This window comes from Lineus longissimus, chromosome 5, assembly GCF_910592395.1.
Source record: "Lineus longissimus chromosome 5, tnLinLong1.2, whole genome shotgun sequence".
NCBI lineage: Eukaryota > Metazoa > Nemertea > Pilidiophora > Heteronemertea > Lineidae > Lineus > Lineus longissimus.
Window position 1 is genome coordinate 5657282 of NC_088312.1, and position 13353 is coordinate 5670634.

Sequence of the window (13353 nt, forward strand, 5' to 3'; positions counted from 1 at the left end):
AATTGATGATGCGCAGAGAGGCATTGAATCCATCAACTTCCGGTGGTGAATTGCAGCATCAAAATAAAGAAAACATCCCGACTTCTAAACACGTTTTCGGCGAGTATGTTTACTTGATTGCACCAAGAACACTGGGAAATCCATGCACTAATGATGCATGTGAAAATCCTGCACAGAAAGAGTTGTTTAGCATGGCCAGATTGTTGCACTGTGCTGATGAAAAGTGGGGCCTAGCAAACACAGCAAGATGGGCCATTGGCCTGGGCTAAGCTACAGTGCACAGCCTATGCATTGTATGCAGGCTAGGCTAGGCCTTGACCCAAATACGAATAATGGCGTCGGATGATTCATTATGTCGGCCTCTGGTACTTCTTATAGGCCTGTGTGCAACGCTATGAACCTTGCATGAGCATGATGAGGAGGTAACTGCACCAACACTGATCAAAGTGAAACTTGTGAATATCAATATGAATGATAGGCATATTGCCATATACTAGGCCCCTTATTTATATTATGATGTTGGTAGGCAATGGTAACTCCTCATACTGTCTACAAACACACTGATTGTTATATGTTAATCGTTACTCATGAACTAACTCACTCAGTCACTGTCCAATGCAGTGCAAGGCATTTTTAGGCAGGCACGAATGAATGAATGAATGAGCTCAATGATGAAGTCAAGAGTTGGAATGGATGGTTGGGACTAAAACCATGGTCCCTTTTAGGCTTATGTTATTAAATAGCTTTTGTGTAGTCTGTAGGGTAAATTGTAACCTTTATTGTATCTGCTTTTCATTTCAAATTTCCACCAAAAACCCAACATAGGGGTAAGAAGCCGTAAATTATGTAATGGCAGATAACATCTTGAAAGGCAACAGCTCCATGTCCCTTTCTTACCAGCAAATATCAAGTCAGAACAAAGATGAAGTTCCAGAAAAACTTTGCCAACTGAACACAACTAGGCCTTTGTAATCATTATTAGAATTCATTTTATATTTCAGAAAGTCATCTAGTCCATCCTTCCAATGAATACGTGACCAAAAGCCATGGGTGAGGTAACCAGTCAGGGTCAGAACATGGACCTTCTTTTTGAGGTTCCTGATCTGACCCCTGGAGTCGGAGATGAAGAAATGAAGGACCAAGGGACGAGAAATGGTGGTGCCACATCCCCAAGCTCTGCAACTCCATCCAGTAAAATGAACTGTATTGATTCCATCCCAATTGCTACTTCCATTCCATTTAGCGATGTGCGCACAGAACTTCTCCAGAAGGGTAACCAGCTGTCACAGATGTGGGCTGACCTACTTGGGACTCTTATGAAATACCAAGCTGGATTAGTGTCCATGGAGGTCAAGCTGGCTGCCAATGGTGCGGGTAGTTTAAAACCTGTGCAAATCGACCAGGAAGATTGTTCATGTGGGGGGAATGGTAATTGTGCTAATACTGAGAAAATAAGACGAATTCATGACGAAATGTCTGTGAAAGATCGTCTGCTGCTGAAATGTCAGAGAGACTTGTTAGCCACTGAAGCGCGACTTACAGACACCCAAAAAGACTTGGCTGAAACCAAAGAAGTTCTGAAACAATCAAAAGTTGAGCTCCGGTCGAAAAATGAAAGGTTATCGAAACTTGAAGTTGATGTTCAAAAACTACATGAAAAGGTCAGGTTCCTGCAATCGGAGGCTAACACCAAGGATATTCTTTTGTCCAAACTTCAAAGTGAAATGGTCCGCGATAATGGTGAATTAACAATGGAGATCAACAAGATTAAAATGTCTCATGAAAATGATAAACAGCACTTGAAGATCGAGATCAGCGGTTTGAAGAGAAATCTGGACATGGAGAGGCGGGCTCATGATGAGACAAAGAGGATGTTCCGGGAGTCTGAAAGGGTGCGCTCCATTGATGCAAAGGTTGGTACCCCTGGATGGATTTTACGGAACATGTATTAAAATTGGTCGAATTGCTTTTGAAAATTCGGAAACAGCAAACACTTATTGTGGGTTTTTTAAACTAAGAGGGAGGGAGCAGTGACTTCAGATGTCAGGTTGATCAACTTCACCCCTGCTATGAATTATTCTGCCTGTGATAATGATGGTAGCCTAGATGAATGACCCAAAGGATTTGATAGTGTCTGGTTGAAATTAAAAACTTTTCATATTGCATGAGGGATTGGTACATGAAGTGAAGTATCTTTGCCTTAATTTGAAACGACAATAAAGTACTTATCTTGGTGTTTAACTTTGCAGAATAATAATGATGAAGATAAGCTGCCAGAAGACCATGATGAGACAGATGCAATGGAGATGGAACCTGAGGTAGCCGGACTGCGGAGTCGGTCATCATCGGATGATTCCACAGAGGCACAGGTAGGAAAGCCACATTGTCTCGACCTTTGAATGAGATGAAGAAAAAAAAAATTCCTGTAACCTTTAGCCAATGCCAGGTATGTGCCAAATTATATTGCACTGCCAAAGAAAGAAGAATATTTTCGAAACAAGCCTATTTTGTTTGTGAACCTTTTTGCATAGGGACGTGCTGTAAATGTCAGTGTTCCCTCTTAACACTGATTTTACAGGTTGTAAATTGATGCACGAAACACCTAGTCTGCAAATTGACAACGAGAACCTTGAGGTCAAGATCAATGAAAAATTTTAAAATATATCTTGAATTTCAGGATTTGTCAACACATGGCCGGGAATCTAGTTCAGAAACCGTTCAGCATTCTGCTTCAAAAGGTGAGACCCACAGTAAGTAACGAGAATTGGTTCATATCATTTCAATAGTAGAGCTAATAGAGAAGAACTTGGCAATTTTTATGGTCTGTTCATGTGGCCAAGTATATGCAGATGCCAATGTACCAGGTCAACATTACTATCTTCTTATCGTCAATACCCCAGGGTGCACTGGCCATGCTTGGATAACACCCAACCATTAAAAAAATGGCCAACAGCCAACAAAGTTCAATTGCTTTAATTGTAACACTTGTTTCAAGTTCACTTCACGTTTTCTCTCAATTTCTTCTAGATTGCAAAGATGGCGACTTCAAAGTGATGCCAGAGTTCTTCCTGCCAATGAGCACCTCTCTTCCACTCCAAGGGTTTGAGACGCCCCCTGGTTGCCCGACACTGCCGCTCATGTCACATTCAGCTGGGAGCACATCACAGGTCAATATTTACTAAGACATGCGAAAAATGTGTACCATTTGAAGAAAAAACTCATTCAGGAGCCATTGTTGGGGAAACTTGCTTCAGTCAGTTAAAGTGAATTACGCACGAGCAATACATTGTCCCTCACATTCCTGTGCCTCATTTGGTATAAAAGCCATTGAAGCATAAGGGTGGGTGCTTCTGGCTCATGGTGGTAGTGACTATGAAGATATTGTGACTGTTCGTAGCATGAAGAGGGCTTTGATTCAAAAGCAATTGTGGTATTTAATAGATATAATATTCACCTGGTGTGATATCTTTTAATGGCCTAAATTACGGGTAACTTTTGCTATATTTTTAAGGTCATCAGTGAATGAATTCTTGTTTGTATACTTGTAAATATCATGTCCATAATCAAATCGGGTGCGGTTCTTCACCTTATTGCTTTATGCTTTAACCTCATTTCTTAATTAACACTAGTGATTTGATTTGCTGTAACCTGACGAAATTACTGATTTGCTGTTGTCACTGGAGGAGTCTTTGATAGCAGCATCCTGCAGAGATCGTTTCGTTGCATATACAGTAGAACCTCTCTATTAAGGACACCCTCGGGACTGATAAATACTGTCCTTAATAGAGAGGTGTCCTGATTAGAGAGGTCAAATTGAATGGAAACAACCACGTTAAGACCAAAACTAGTGTCCTTAATAGAGAGGTTGTCCTTAATAGAGAGGTGTCCGCTAATGGAGGTTACACTGTAGCAGCAATTATAATCCTAGGGGACAGCAATTTAAATTGCTCATTTTCGCGACGCATTTGTGAAGCTTGCATGCACTTCCTATCAATTCCTCTGCTCCTACCCTATCGCTAACTTTGTTTTCTAACTTGCGTTTCCTGTTATGCACAAGAATGGTCGTGTAAATGTAAAAATTTGTGCTTTCATTGGCATGCTGGCAACTCATCCCCCGATCAATTTCGCAGATTCATTATACAGATATCTGTCCCAAATATAGCCCAGTGCTTCTTTCCATTCCTGAAAGTTAGTTTTTAGTGGAATGTTTTTTGGTGATGTCTTTGATTCTGTCTCAAAAGTAAAGATTGTGAATCGGTCTAAATTTTTGGAATTATGTGCTTCACAAGTCATACCTAGATATTCAGTGATTTCTGAGTCTTGATTTCCAACTATTTTTGTGCATCTACCAGTTTTTGCATGGTTGTTTAATAGGATTGTTTTTCAGTTGTGCTAAATTGTTAATTGTTTGATAGCTTTGTTATTTTTCTTTTATATTTTTCTTTTGATTTAAAGCTTAATTTCACGCGTCTTTGTTGTTTCTCTTGAAAAGTATTATTTTTGAGGAACCATACCTGAGGGCCTGACCTTTTTGTGAGGTAGGCCGTGTCTTGTTTTTACAGGATGACGCTTTAAGGAACATAAACAACAACGTCAATCAAAAAGGGAACGCTTGGAGTTATTCATGGTCGACATCTACGTCACTCACAGGCGACTACATACCAATAGCCGATATGGGAAAATATAAATGTGTGCAATGTGGGAACTCGTACCGCTATGCTAGCGGTTTATCTCGTCACAAACTTATACACAAACAGAAGCAATTATTCTGCCCATTTTGTCAACGTGTGTTCTTAAACTACAACACTTTATTCAGTCATAAGAAGATGTGCACTCGCCGCCTGGAGTTCCCACGGATGATCTCCCGTTTTCTTTCACCAGATAACCAAACTGCTCCACTGATTCCAGCCCAACCTGCAGCCAAACCTCCCCCGATACTTAATTCGACCACATTGGACTTTGGTGGCGGGAATGCACCTGTAACCTAGCCTAGATAATGCCACGCTTTCTCTCAGCTTTTCCTCTGCACATTGGATTCCTTCTTAGTGGTGGTAGTCATGGCGACACCATCTCCATTTGATCTGGATTATGAAGGATTTTATTACATATGGTATGAGATTTCCAGTTGTTTCTTATTCTTCATCTGAGTTGCCCTCAAGGCCTTGTTTTCAGAATTACTCATATGCCTATCAGGTTTCTGTCACCGGTATGTTAGGAATGCTCATTTCAAAAGGCCCTCTTTTTGTCTGTCTTTTTGAGTTTCAAAGTACAACAAAAAAAAGTGGCTCAATTAAGACATTGCCTGTGTTATCTTTGACATGACACCCATTTTCCATATCTCAGCAGTACAGTACAATACACTTAGTTTCTATAGTGTACAATCATTTGGTTAAAAATCTGCAAAATTATTTATTAACATTACAGGGCATTTTGTTGTAAAGTGTAATGAAGAGTCAACAAAGCTATATTTGTGGTGATGGGAATCTTTAAGTTAATAAAGCTGTCAATACATTATGTTTGTTTATGGTGATGAGACTTATGGTTCAAAATAACCAAAGATTCACCGAATTAAACTAAACTTTGACTTTATTTTGCAGGCCCTTCTTGAACACAGGTTGAATACCTCTCTGCCAGGGACATCAGGCCTTGATTGCATCGAGGGGAAAGTCAAGCTAGAGTCATGTAGGGGAGGGCCAAAGGTTCCACTGAGTTTAACCCCTCTGACTGGCATCTACAGAACAGGATTAGGAAACTCGCGATTCCGATGCAAATCTGGGATCTACCGATGCACTGACTGTGGCAATACGTACAATCATTCGAGCAGCCTATCACGCCATCGTTTAGTCCATCGGCAGCAACACCTGTCGTGCTCCTGGTGTAATGAGTCCTTCAACAAGTACATCCATTTGATGCAGCACCGCAAAGTCTGTGCGCAACGCAATAACCAGAATACAAATGAGTACGTCATGAAGCTGCTTGATGCGCCGAGGTTGGACGACCCCGATCATGACCATGACGATGAAGATGACGACAATCATCCTGATATGTCACCTGATGATGGCAGGTCTTAAACGTCATGTCGTGATACGAGTGGGTCACTTATAGGATATTATACTTGCTGTATTATTTGACTTGTGATGCCATTCAGATGTCTTCCATACTGCCATACATCCCTTTGAGTGCATTCCCCCACACTGCATAGGAATTTTTGTGGTGTGTTTTGGTGAAGTGTTAGCACAATGTAATAATCGAAAAATTTACTTATTGTTCAATGAGGGGTGGGACTTGGTTGGCCCAATTCACCAGTGTCAGCTGGAAATCTTGACCTACTTTCGGCCAACCTTGTAGTGTGGGGGAATCGTACACTTGGATGCTCACGCTTTTTCAAATTTGATCATGTCATGAAGTCATTTCCTTTCAACTTTATTACTGACCCTTGTACTTTGGCTGTCCAATGCAGAAAGTGGTAACTTCAGATATCATTTCAACGTGTTTTTATGGTTTAAAAGCTACTCTTTCGCAGACAAAATGTGTATTCATTTTTGAATTAAGAATGTGTATAGTTCATAAAACTGTGTATAGTTCCCCATAAATGATTTATCAAGTTGAGTTAATCCAAAACATTGGCGTGTGCTTGTTGCAAGTAAATTGTTGTATTAGCTTTATGCATTGGACAGTTTTTAATATATGTTCTCAAGAGGCATTTCCAACATTTGATACGAAGGAATCTTTCTTCCTTCAATATTTGGTAAAGTACCATAAGCGATGTGTAGTCTTCCAAGTGAATTAGTTAGGTGTCGGTTGTTATGGTTTAAATCTGATGTATGTGGGTTTGGTGATGGTACCTGGGATGTGGTCTAGTGTAGCAGTTAATTGTTAGCCATCCAGTTCATTGCTAGAACTTGTCGGCTCTTTGGTAGCATCTTTACCAGTCATTTGGGACTGACGGCTTATCATCAAATCGATCCAAATTTTCTTTGGATCTGAAAATGGAGTATTGTCAGATTGTCTGATCCTTCTTTGGATTTCGAGTTTCCACTGATCAAATATTGTCAGATTGTCTGACCCTTCTTTGGATTTCGAGTTTCCACTGATTAAATATTGTCAGATTGTCTGATCCTTCTTTGGATTTCGAGTTTCCACTGATCAAATATTGTCAGATTGTCTGACCCTTCTTTGGATTTCGAGTTTCCACTGATCAAATATTGTCAGATTGTCTGACCCTTCTTTGGATTTCAAGTTTCCACTGATCAAATATTTCCATTTCTTAAGGTCTAGTATGTACAATGACTGTACTGTTGCTTCCCAAATGGTTTTAGTGGAGAATTGTTGTGAATAGTATCCAGGGAATAAGCATTGTACTTATAGAGAAACTTGGAAGATATTTTTCATATTTGTGGTTAAATACTAGTGGGGCTTACATCGCTGTGCACAGACTTCAGAATTTTGCTTGTTGGTAGAGGCGCTATAAAGGGAAGTGTCTATTGGAATAGAAAACGTTCCAATTTGACAGGCTCTGGTGTTTTCTTGTTCTCTGACTTGAATGAAATCTGTGAAGTCCTAATGCCATATTAAAATGATTGTAAGGCCAGTTTTAGAATGGGGTCATGGTTTTGCTTACATGTGTTCATAGCTTGTTGGTACTGGGGTAACAACCCCCAAAATTTTTATGCATAGTTATTAATAACTTGTGGTGCTTATGTAGTATCCTTTAAATTAGGCTTTCATACTAGTCTGAGTGCTTATTAATGTATGAAATCATGTCATGAAAAGTCTGACCGGTTTATGTCAATGTGTTCTTTTTTGAGAGGTCAAGGTGATTAGAATTAAAAATAATGTTTTCCCTAGCAAGATTTTTATCATTCGAGTACAAAACGAATCACTGTAAACTGTGAAATGCTTTTGAGCTGAAATTTCATGTTTTGATGGCACCTTTGCAAAAAAATCTTATGGTCTACAGGGGGTCATGAAAACTGCAAGTGTCTAGAGGTTGTTTAATAGGATTGAAGGGCAACATTCAGTCTCAGGTGCGTGCTACCTACTATAATGATAAAAATCTCTGTTGGGAGCCCTGATGGTAAAAGGGATATGTAATCATATATTTGCATTTAAACGACTTCAGCCAGAGCTTGACGTTGAATGAAGTGAATTGTATTCAAGAATGGTAGCCTACAAGGTATTGTTTGTAGATTTTAAAAGGCCAGATATAATTGTATATTCTGATTGGTTACTGAATGGGGTAGCAGACTTTTGATGAATCCCTGCAGATGACGCAGTGAGGCGTGTATCTTTTCAGGGCCAAAAACATCGTCATGCGGTGTTACGTGAAATGAGCCAACAGGGCCAGTAAATAGTGTCACAACGTCAGATTGGATCTCACGGTCTCACCGTGGTCATTTTACTTGTTTGTTGATTTTCTGGTATTCAAACTGACCCCCCTCATGAGACCTGAAAAGGTGCATGAAGGACTGCGCCCCATGGCAGATATGATTCGCCACCTCATTGGTGATGGTTAAGTTATATATAGTGTGAGAATATTGAAGAGGCATTCGATGATCCTGCATTTCCTAGGGGATACGTCCTGGTAAATATTGGGGTAGTTGCGTTACTTGTTTAGTCAGATTGCATCGGTTTACTGTTTCAATTTTCTGATGCATTTCTGTTGCCTTTGAAAAGTCCTAAAAGGAATAATGGTGTTGGCATATAACTTTTGTGTGAGATGATGTCAATGGCTACTTCCGTCAAACAGTATTTCAAATCCAAAAGATTGCTTAGGGAAATCTACAAGTGCCACCTGGATGTAGCCATGAATATTATTTCACCCTGAACTATATTATAGGCCAACATTTTTTTCCTTTATGAGATTAAATGAAATGCTATCAAAAACAAAATACCATTTGGTAAGTGCCAAAGTAGAACACAATAGGTCAAATGTTACATTCCAAACTAATTTTCTGATCAGGTTTACATGGTCAGACAAAGTGTTGATGTTGTCCTTGTCTTATACGTATTGTTTTGTTTTGAGAGAAAAAACTTCTGCCACTGATTGATATTCCATACATTTAGGACCAAATTTACATTAAATTGATTGTTTCTAGTTATTGGATAGATTGTGATGTCCTTGGTTATGTAAGAATTATTTGTTCTAATACTTAGTGCTGATTTAGTTGTGCATTAGTTTTCCTGACCCTAAATTTGATCGCAGGATCAAATACTTTTTGACGCATTGTGCTATAAAAGCCTAGCCTTCTTTGAAAACCAAGAAAGTTCTAAACATGGACAGGATGTTTGCCAACCATGTCCAATTCACTTATTTTGTATTACGTAGTACATATTACCAAGATCATACCAGAATCCTGTATGATGATTTTTTGGGTTAGGGTGTAAATGTTTTCATTTTCTTGTTAGGATTAATGCTTAAGCTACATAAACGATTGGTGATTAAGCTATTCTTCTCATGAAATGATGGAAAGTTGAAATAGTAATGATATTTTAAGATGTGTTATTGATGCCAAAATCATTTATTTTATCATGGTTTGTTTATATATTTTGATTGTGGTTTTGGATTTGGGTCACGCCAATATATAGTTAGGTCATTTGTGCTTGTGTTAAGAGTTTAATTAATTGAAAATTAGAATAGTTGATTAGTGAAATTGCCGATTTGTTCAGTTTGCTCTGCATTTACCTGACATAGGATACTGTCAAAATTTTGTCCTAGTCCCAAAATTTTACCTCAAAACGGGGTTAAAGTCAATAGAATCAATTTTGATCCAAGTCACTATCTGCCGTTGTCTGAAATCAATTTAAAGTTCAATGATGTTTTGTGAATTTTACTTGCATTTTGCTCATGACTGAATATGCTACAAAATTGTTTTAAATGTAATTCCTTTCATTGTCTACATGACAATGTGTGCTACGGAGAAAAAACAACTTCTTTATATTTATTTCCTATTTCACTGCAAGATTTCTTTAATCAGTCTTTACCACAAAACTGTCTTAATTTACGACATTTTGCAAATTAATATGCAATAGCAATGTTTAAGCAATAGTATAAGAATAAAATCCTGTTGTTAAGATAATTTTGTACTTTGAAAGTCTTTTGTTTGTTCTGTCACTTGTGTGTTTCCAAAAACACTTGCGTGAAAATCGTCTTCCACATTTAAGGGGTAGATCATTTTGGTCTCTGCAGGTTCTCTATAATGTTCTTACATCAAATGTTAAGATCAGGTTCCTTCATTCAGAAACGCAACTTACTAGTACCTATATCTACTACTGCTTTGTGGCCAAGTTCTTATCTAATTACCCGCAAGCCATGTGTATTTCATGAACAGGAATGAATGAACCTGTAGTCTTCCATTGTGAAAAATACACCACGCATACTCAATACTATGTAAAATTGTAAAGAGTGCTGAGTGAAGATTTTTATGCTGTATTAATTGAATAATTCTTATACTTCTATGTATTATGTTCTTCCCTAATTACTATTTAATTACATTTTACTGTTGACTGGATTGATGAATGTCAAAATAAAACTATTTCTTTGAATTGGCGTTCTCGAAATATAAAAGGTAATGCAAATTTCAGTTTACTTTTGGGCAGTTTTATGAATTCAGTAAAGACGCCATTATTTTTGTGAGCCCTTCCATTTTTTACAAAGTTTCAGAGCAGAGGTTTCAGCGCAGTATATGTATCAAGGGTTTATTATTACCAGATAATGGTATTGTCCTTTGAAAAGTACATTTAGCTGTAGAAAATGAAGCTCAGTGGCATACTTGGTGTCCAGTCCTCAATCCAAGGGTCATGGGTTCAAATGCCGCTCTGGTCGCATCTTGGCCCTTAAGAGGTTGAGATCCGGTGTGATACAGACTCTTAGTCTTGTCAATGAAAAATCACAAGTGGGATGTAAAAACTGCCATTATTATGTTACGTCGAGTACGACTTTGGCCACAAAAATATGGGGTCCTAAAAAACGTCTATGTGTATCTCTTTTTCTTCACTTTATTATAGATTATTAAAATCTTTCTAGAAATTGGACCACTATTCATGTGATTTAGTTTGATTCATTGGTTGTGACTATTTAAGCTAAGATATACAATTATGTGTTTTCTATTAGGGAGTTGATTATCTTCTCTCTGTTCTTCATGGTCTGACTCGGTTAGAATATATAACATCAGCAATGGGTGAATGAAAAGCACCCTTATTTCCTGCATTTATCGAGAGCATTTTAATGTATTCAAGTCTACTAATTCTTTTAACCATCTAACATAGTCATAAGTAGATATTCTAACAATAGATGAAATCGCCTGTAAGTGTCCGTGTAAGATTTGGATTTAAATGGGTTTATTTTTTGTGACAAATGCATTTTGCTAAATTCTTAAGAAGCATACATGGGAGTTTACAGAGCGTCACTATCGAGTCAGACTGTGAAAAACAGTCATTTATGCATTATATACTAGTACATTCTTTCATATGGGCCATAATGAGGCTGGGTTTCAAAAATATTTGGTCCGTTTCTGTTTGTGACTTTGAATTTGTATTTTCTAATAATGGCAACGATTTTACATCTTGGCTCCTCTGATGTACCAGATTTGAGTTACAAACAAAAAAGCTTTAAAGATCTGGATGTGCCATGTGTGATCTGAGATTCATGGGTCCTATATGCCAGCTGGGGCCAGCCAATGTCGGCTCACTGCAATTGGCACCCGCGGTTTCAAACAAGCACATGTAGCCTGAAGTCAATTGGGGGGTTTGATTCCTCATCCCATAATGAATTATCCTGAAATCAATTGGGGGGTTTAATTCCTCATCCCATAATGAATTATCCTGAAGTCAATTGGGGGGTTTGATTCCTCATCCCATAATGAATTATCTAAGTGGTAAAACTGCATCATGATAACTTATTCTAACAACACAGTATCATCTAAAAAACAAATTTGAACTCTCTGGAAGAAATTCTTGGAACACGTGCCCTGACTATATGTACCAAATATTTTTGACTCCTCGTCAAATTATATAATCTTCCATAAATGTGTGTATACATTCATTATGCTGCAATCCTTTAGCTAAATCAATGCAGTCGTGTTTTACTGCGGTTGTTGTATTATTGAGACTTATTTTCATAACGAACATATTTGTAATAGGATTTAGGTAAAGGTTAATTATTGTTATATAGAAGGAGCGGGTGTGTATCGATCTTATAGCAGTTCCATTTGTATAGGCTATTATCAATCACAAAGTGATTGAAGCTGATTTAAAATGTATTTAGGAGGTTGAGAATATATTACAAAAAATAAAAGCAATACCTTGTATAAAATGATGGACTTGTTTCGTATTTCCAGCAAAATTGTGACCCACCACAGCAAAATGAGTGGCATGTCGCTTCGAGATTGACAGGTTGAGATGGACATGTTGTTTATTACACTATTGTCTGCCTTTTGTGAAATCTGAGGATATCCATTTCTTCTATTATGTCCTGGTGTCATTTGTGACCCGCCATGGCAAAATGAGTCGCATGGCGCTCCGAGCTTGGCATGTTGAGACGGACTGGTAGTTCATTTCACTATTGTCTGCCTTTTGTGAAATCTGAGTATATCAATTTCTTCTATTAGTCCTGGTGTCACTTTAGGCTCATCTTCTGTGCGACATGCGACTCATTTTGCCGTTGTGGGTCAGATTTTAGCCTCATCTTCTGTGTGACATGTGACCCATTCTGCCGTGATGGGTCACAATTAGGACACTCTCCTTCCCTTGAAATTTCAAGTATGTCATGATTTCACATTGGTTGTGACTGTCAACTCCATGCCCTTTAATACAATCCATTAAAATTCATGAGACATCGAGCTTGTATTGATTTGGTTTCTGAGCCCACCTGTAAGATACTAACTCCCTTTCACAAGGAAAAACTTTGACTTTGGAAGCTGATCTAGCCAGCAGTGCAACTCCTAAACGAATGTTGTGACCACATCTGCTTTGCAAGAAAGATCAACATTTGTTTTGCCAAATATGACAGTGGTCTCTTCATCTATTCAGTTAAGAAAATTAAGTCTTGACAAATTTAGTGATGACTTGGACACATCCAGCAAAACACTTGAAGCCTCGTTTTGGACAAGGAAAGCATCCAGATGAAATCAAATGATGGTCAAAATGGAATATACTCCACAATGATGTCAATATCCCTATCATTTATTGTCACATCATTTCGTAATCATGGTAATTTGGTGTGTGAAGACACGCTACAAGTGTTCCTAAAACTAAAACGAAGTAACAAATTAGTCTTAAAACTTAAGACGATAAAAGAAAAAAATACTTCAAAGAAGCTATGGCGTAAATCCGATTGTCTCAGCCAATATACGT

The 13353-nt window shown here is 38.2% G+C and overlaps 1 protein-coding gene across 5 annotated transcripts; it reads left to right on the forward strand.

Annotated features, from left to right (window-relative positions):
* Positions 1-12313, forward strand: LOC135487527 (uncharacterized). 5 transcript variants are annotated; one of them, XR_010446866.1, is made up of 7 exons: positions 1-99; positions 1002-1913; positions 2250-2369; positions 2678-2750; positions 3028-3167; positions 4563-5110; positions 5598-5670. XR_010446866.1 is itself a non-coding variant. In XM_064771280.1 (6 exons), exons 2-6 carry the CDS (start codon positions 1047-1049, stop codon positions 6069-6071), a joined length of 1674 nt encoding a protein of 557 aa, XP_064627350.1. In that variant the 5' UTR covers positions 1-99; positions 1002-1046; the 3' UTR covers positions 6072-12313. The 5 variants fall into 5 exon arrangements, 4 of the variants coding, with proteins under 4 accessions (XP_064627350.1, XP_064627353.1, XP_064627354.1 ...); XM_064771280.1 differs by lacking the exon at positions 4563-5110 and having other exon boundaries at positions 5598-12313; XM_064771283.1 differs by lacking the exon at positions 4563-5110 and having other exon boundaries at positions 2678-2738; positions 5598-12313.
* Positions 12314-13353: the final 1040 nt, after the last annotated feature.

Coding starts and splice junctions, on each gene's coding strand:
- LOC135487527 (XM_064771280.1), top strand. CDS start 1,047: ATGGGTGAGGTAACCAGTCAGGGTCAGAACATGGACCTTCTTTTTGAG. Junction 1,914..2,249: donor TGCGCTCCATTGATGCAAAG/GTTGGTACCCCT, acceptor TTAACTTTGCAG/AATAATAATGATGAAGATAA. Junction 2,370..2,677: donor ATGATTCCACAGAGGCACAG/GTAGGAAAGCCA, acceptor CTTGAATTTCAG/GATTTGTCAACACATGGCCG.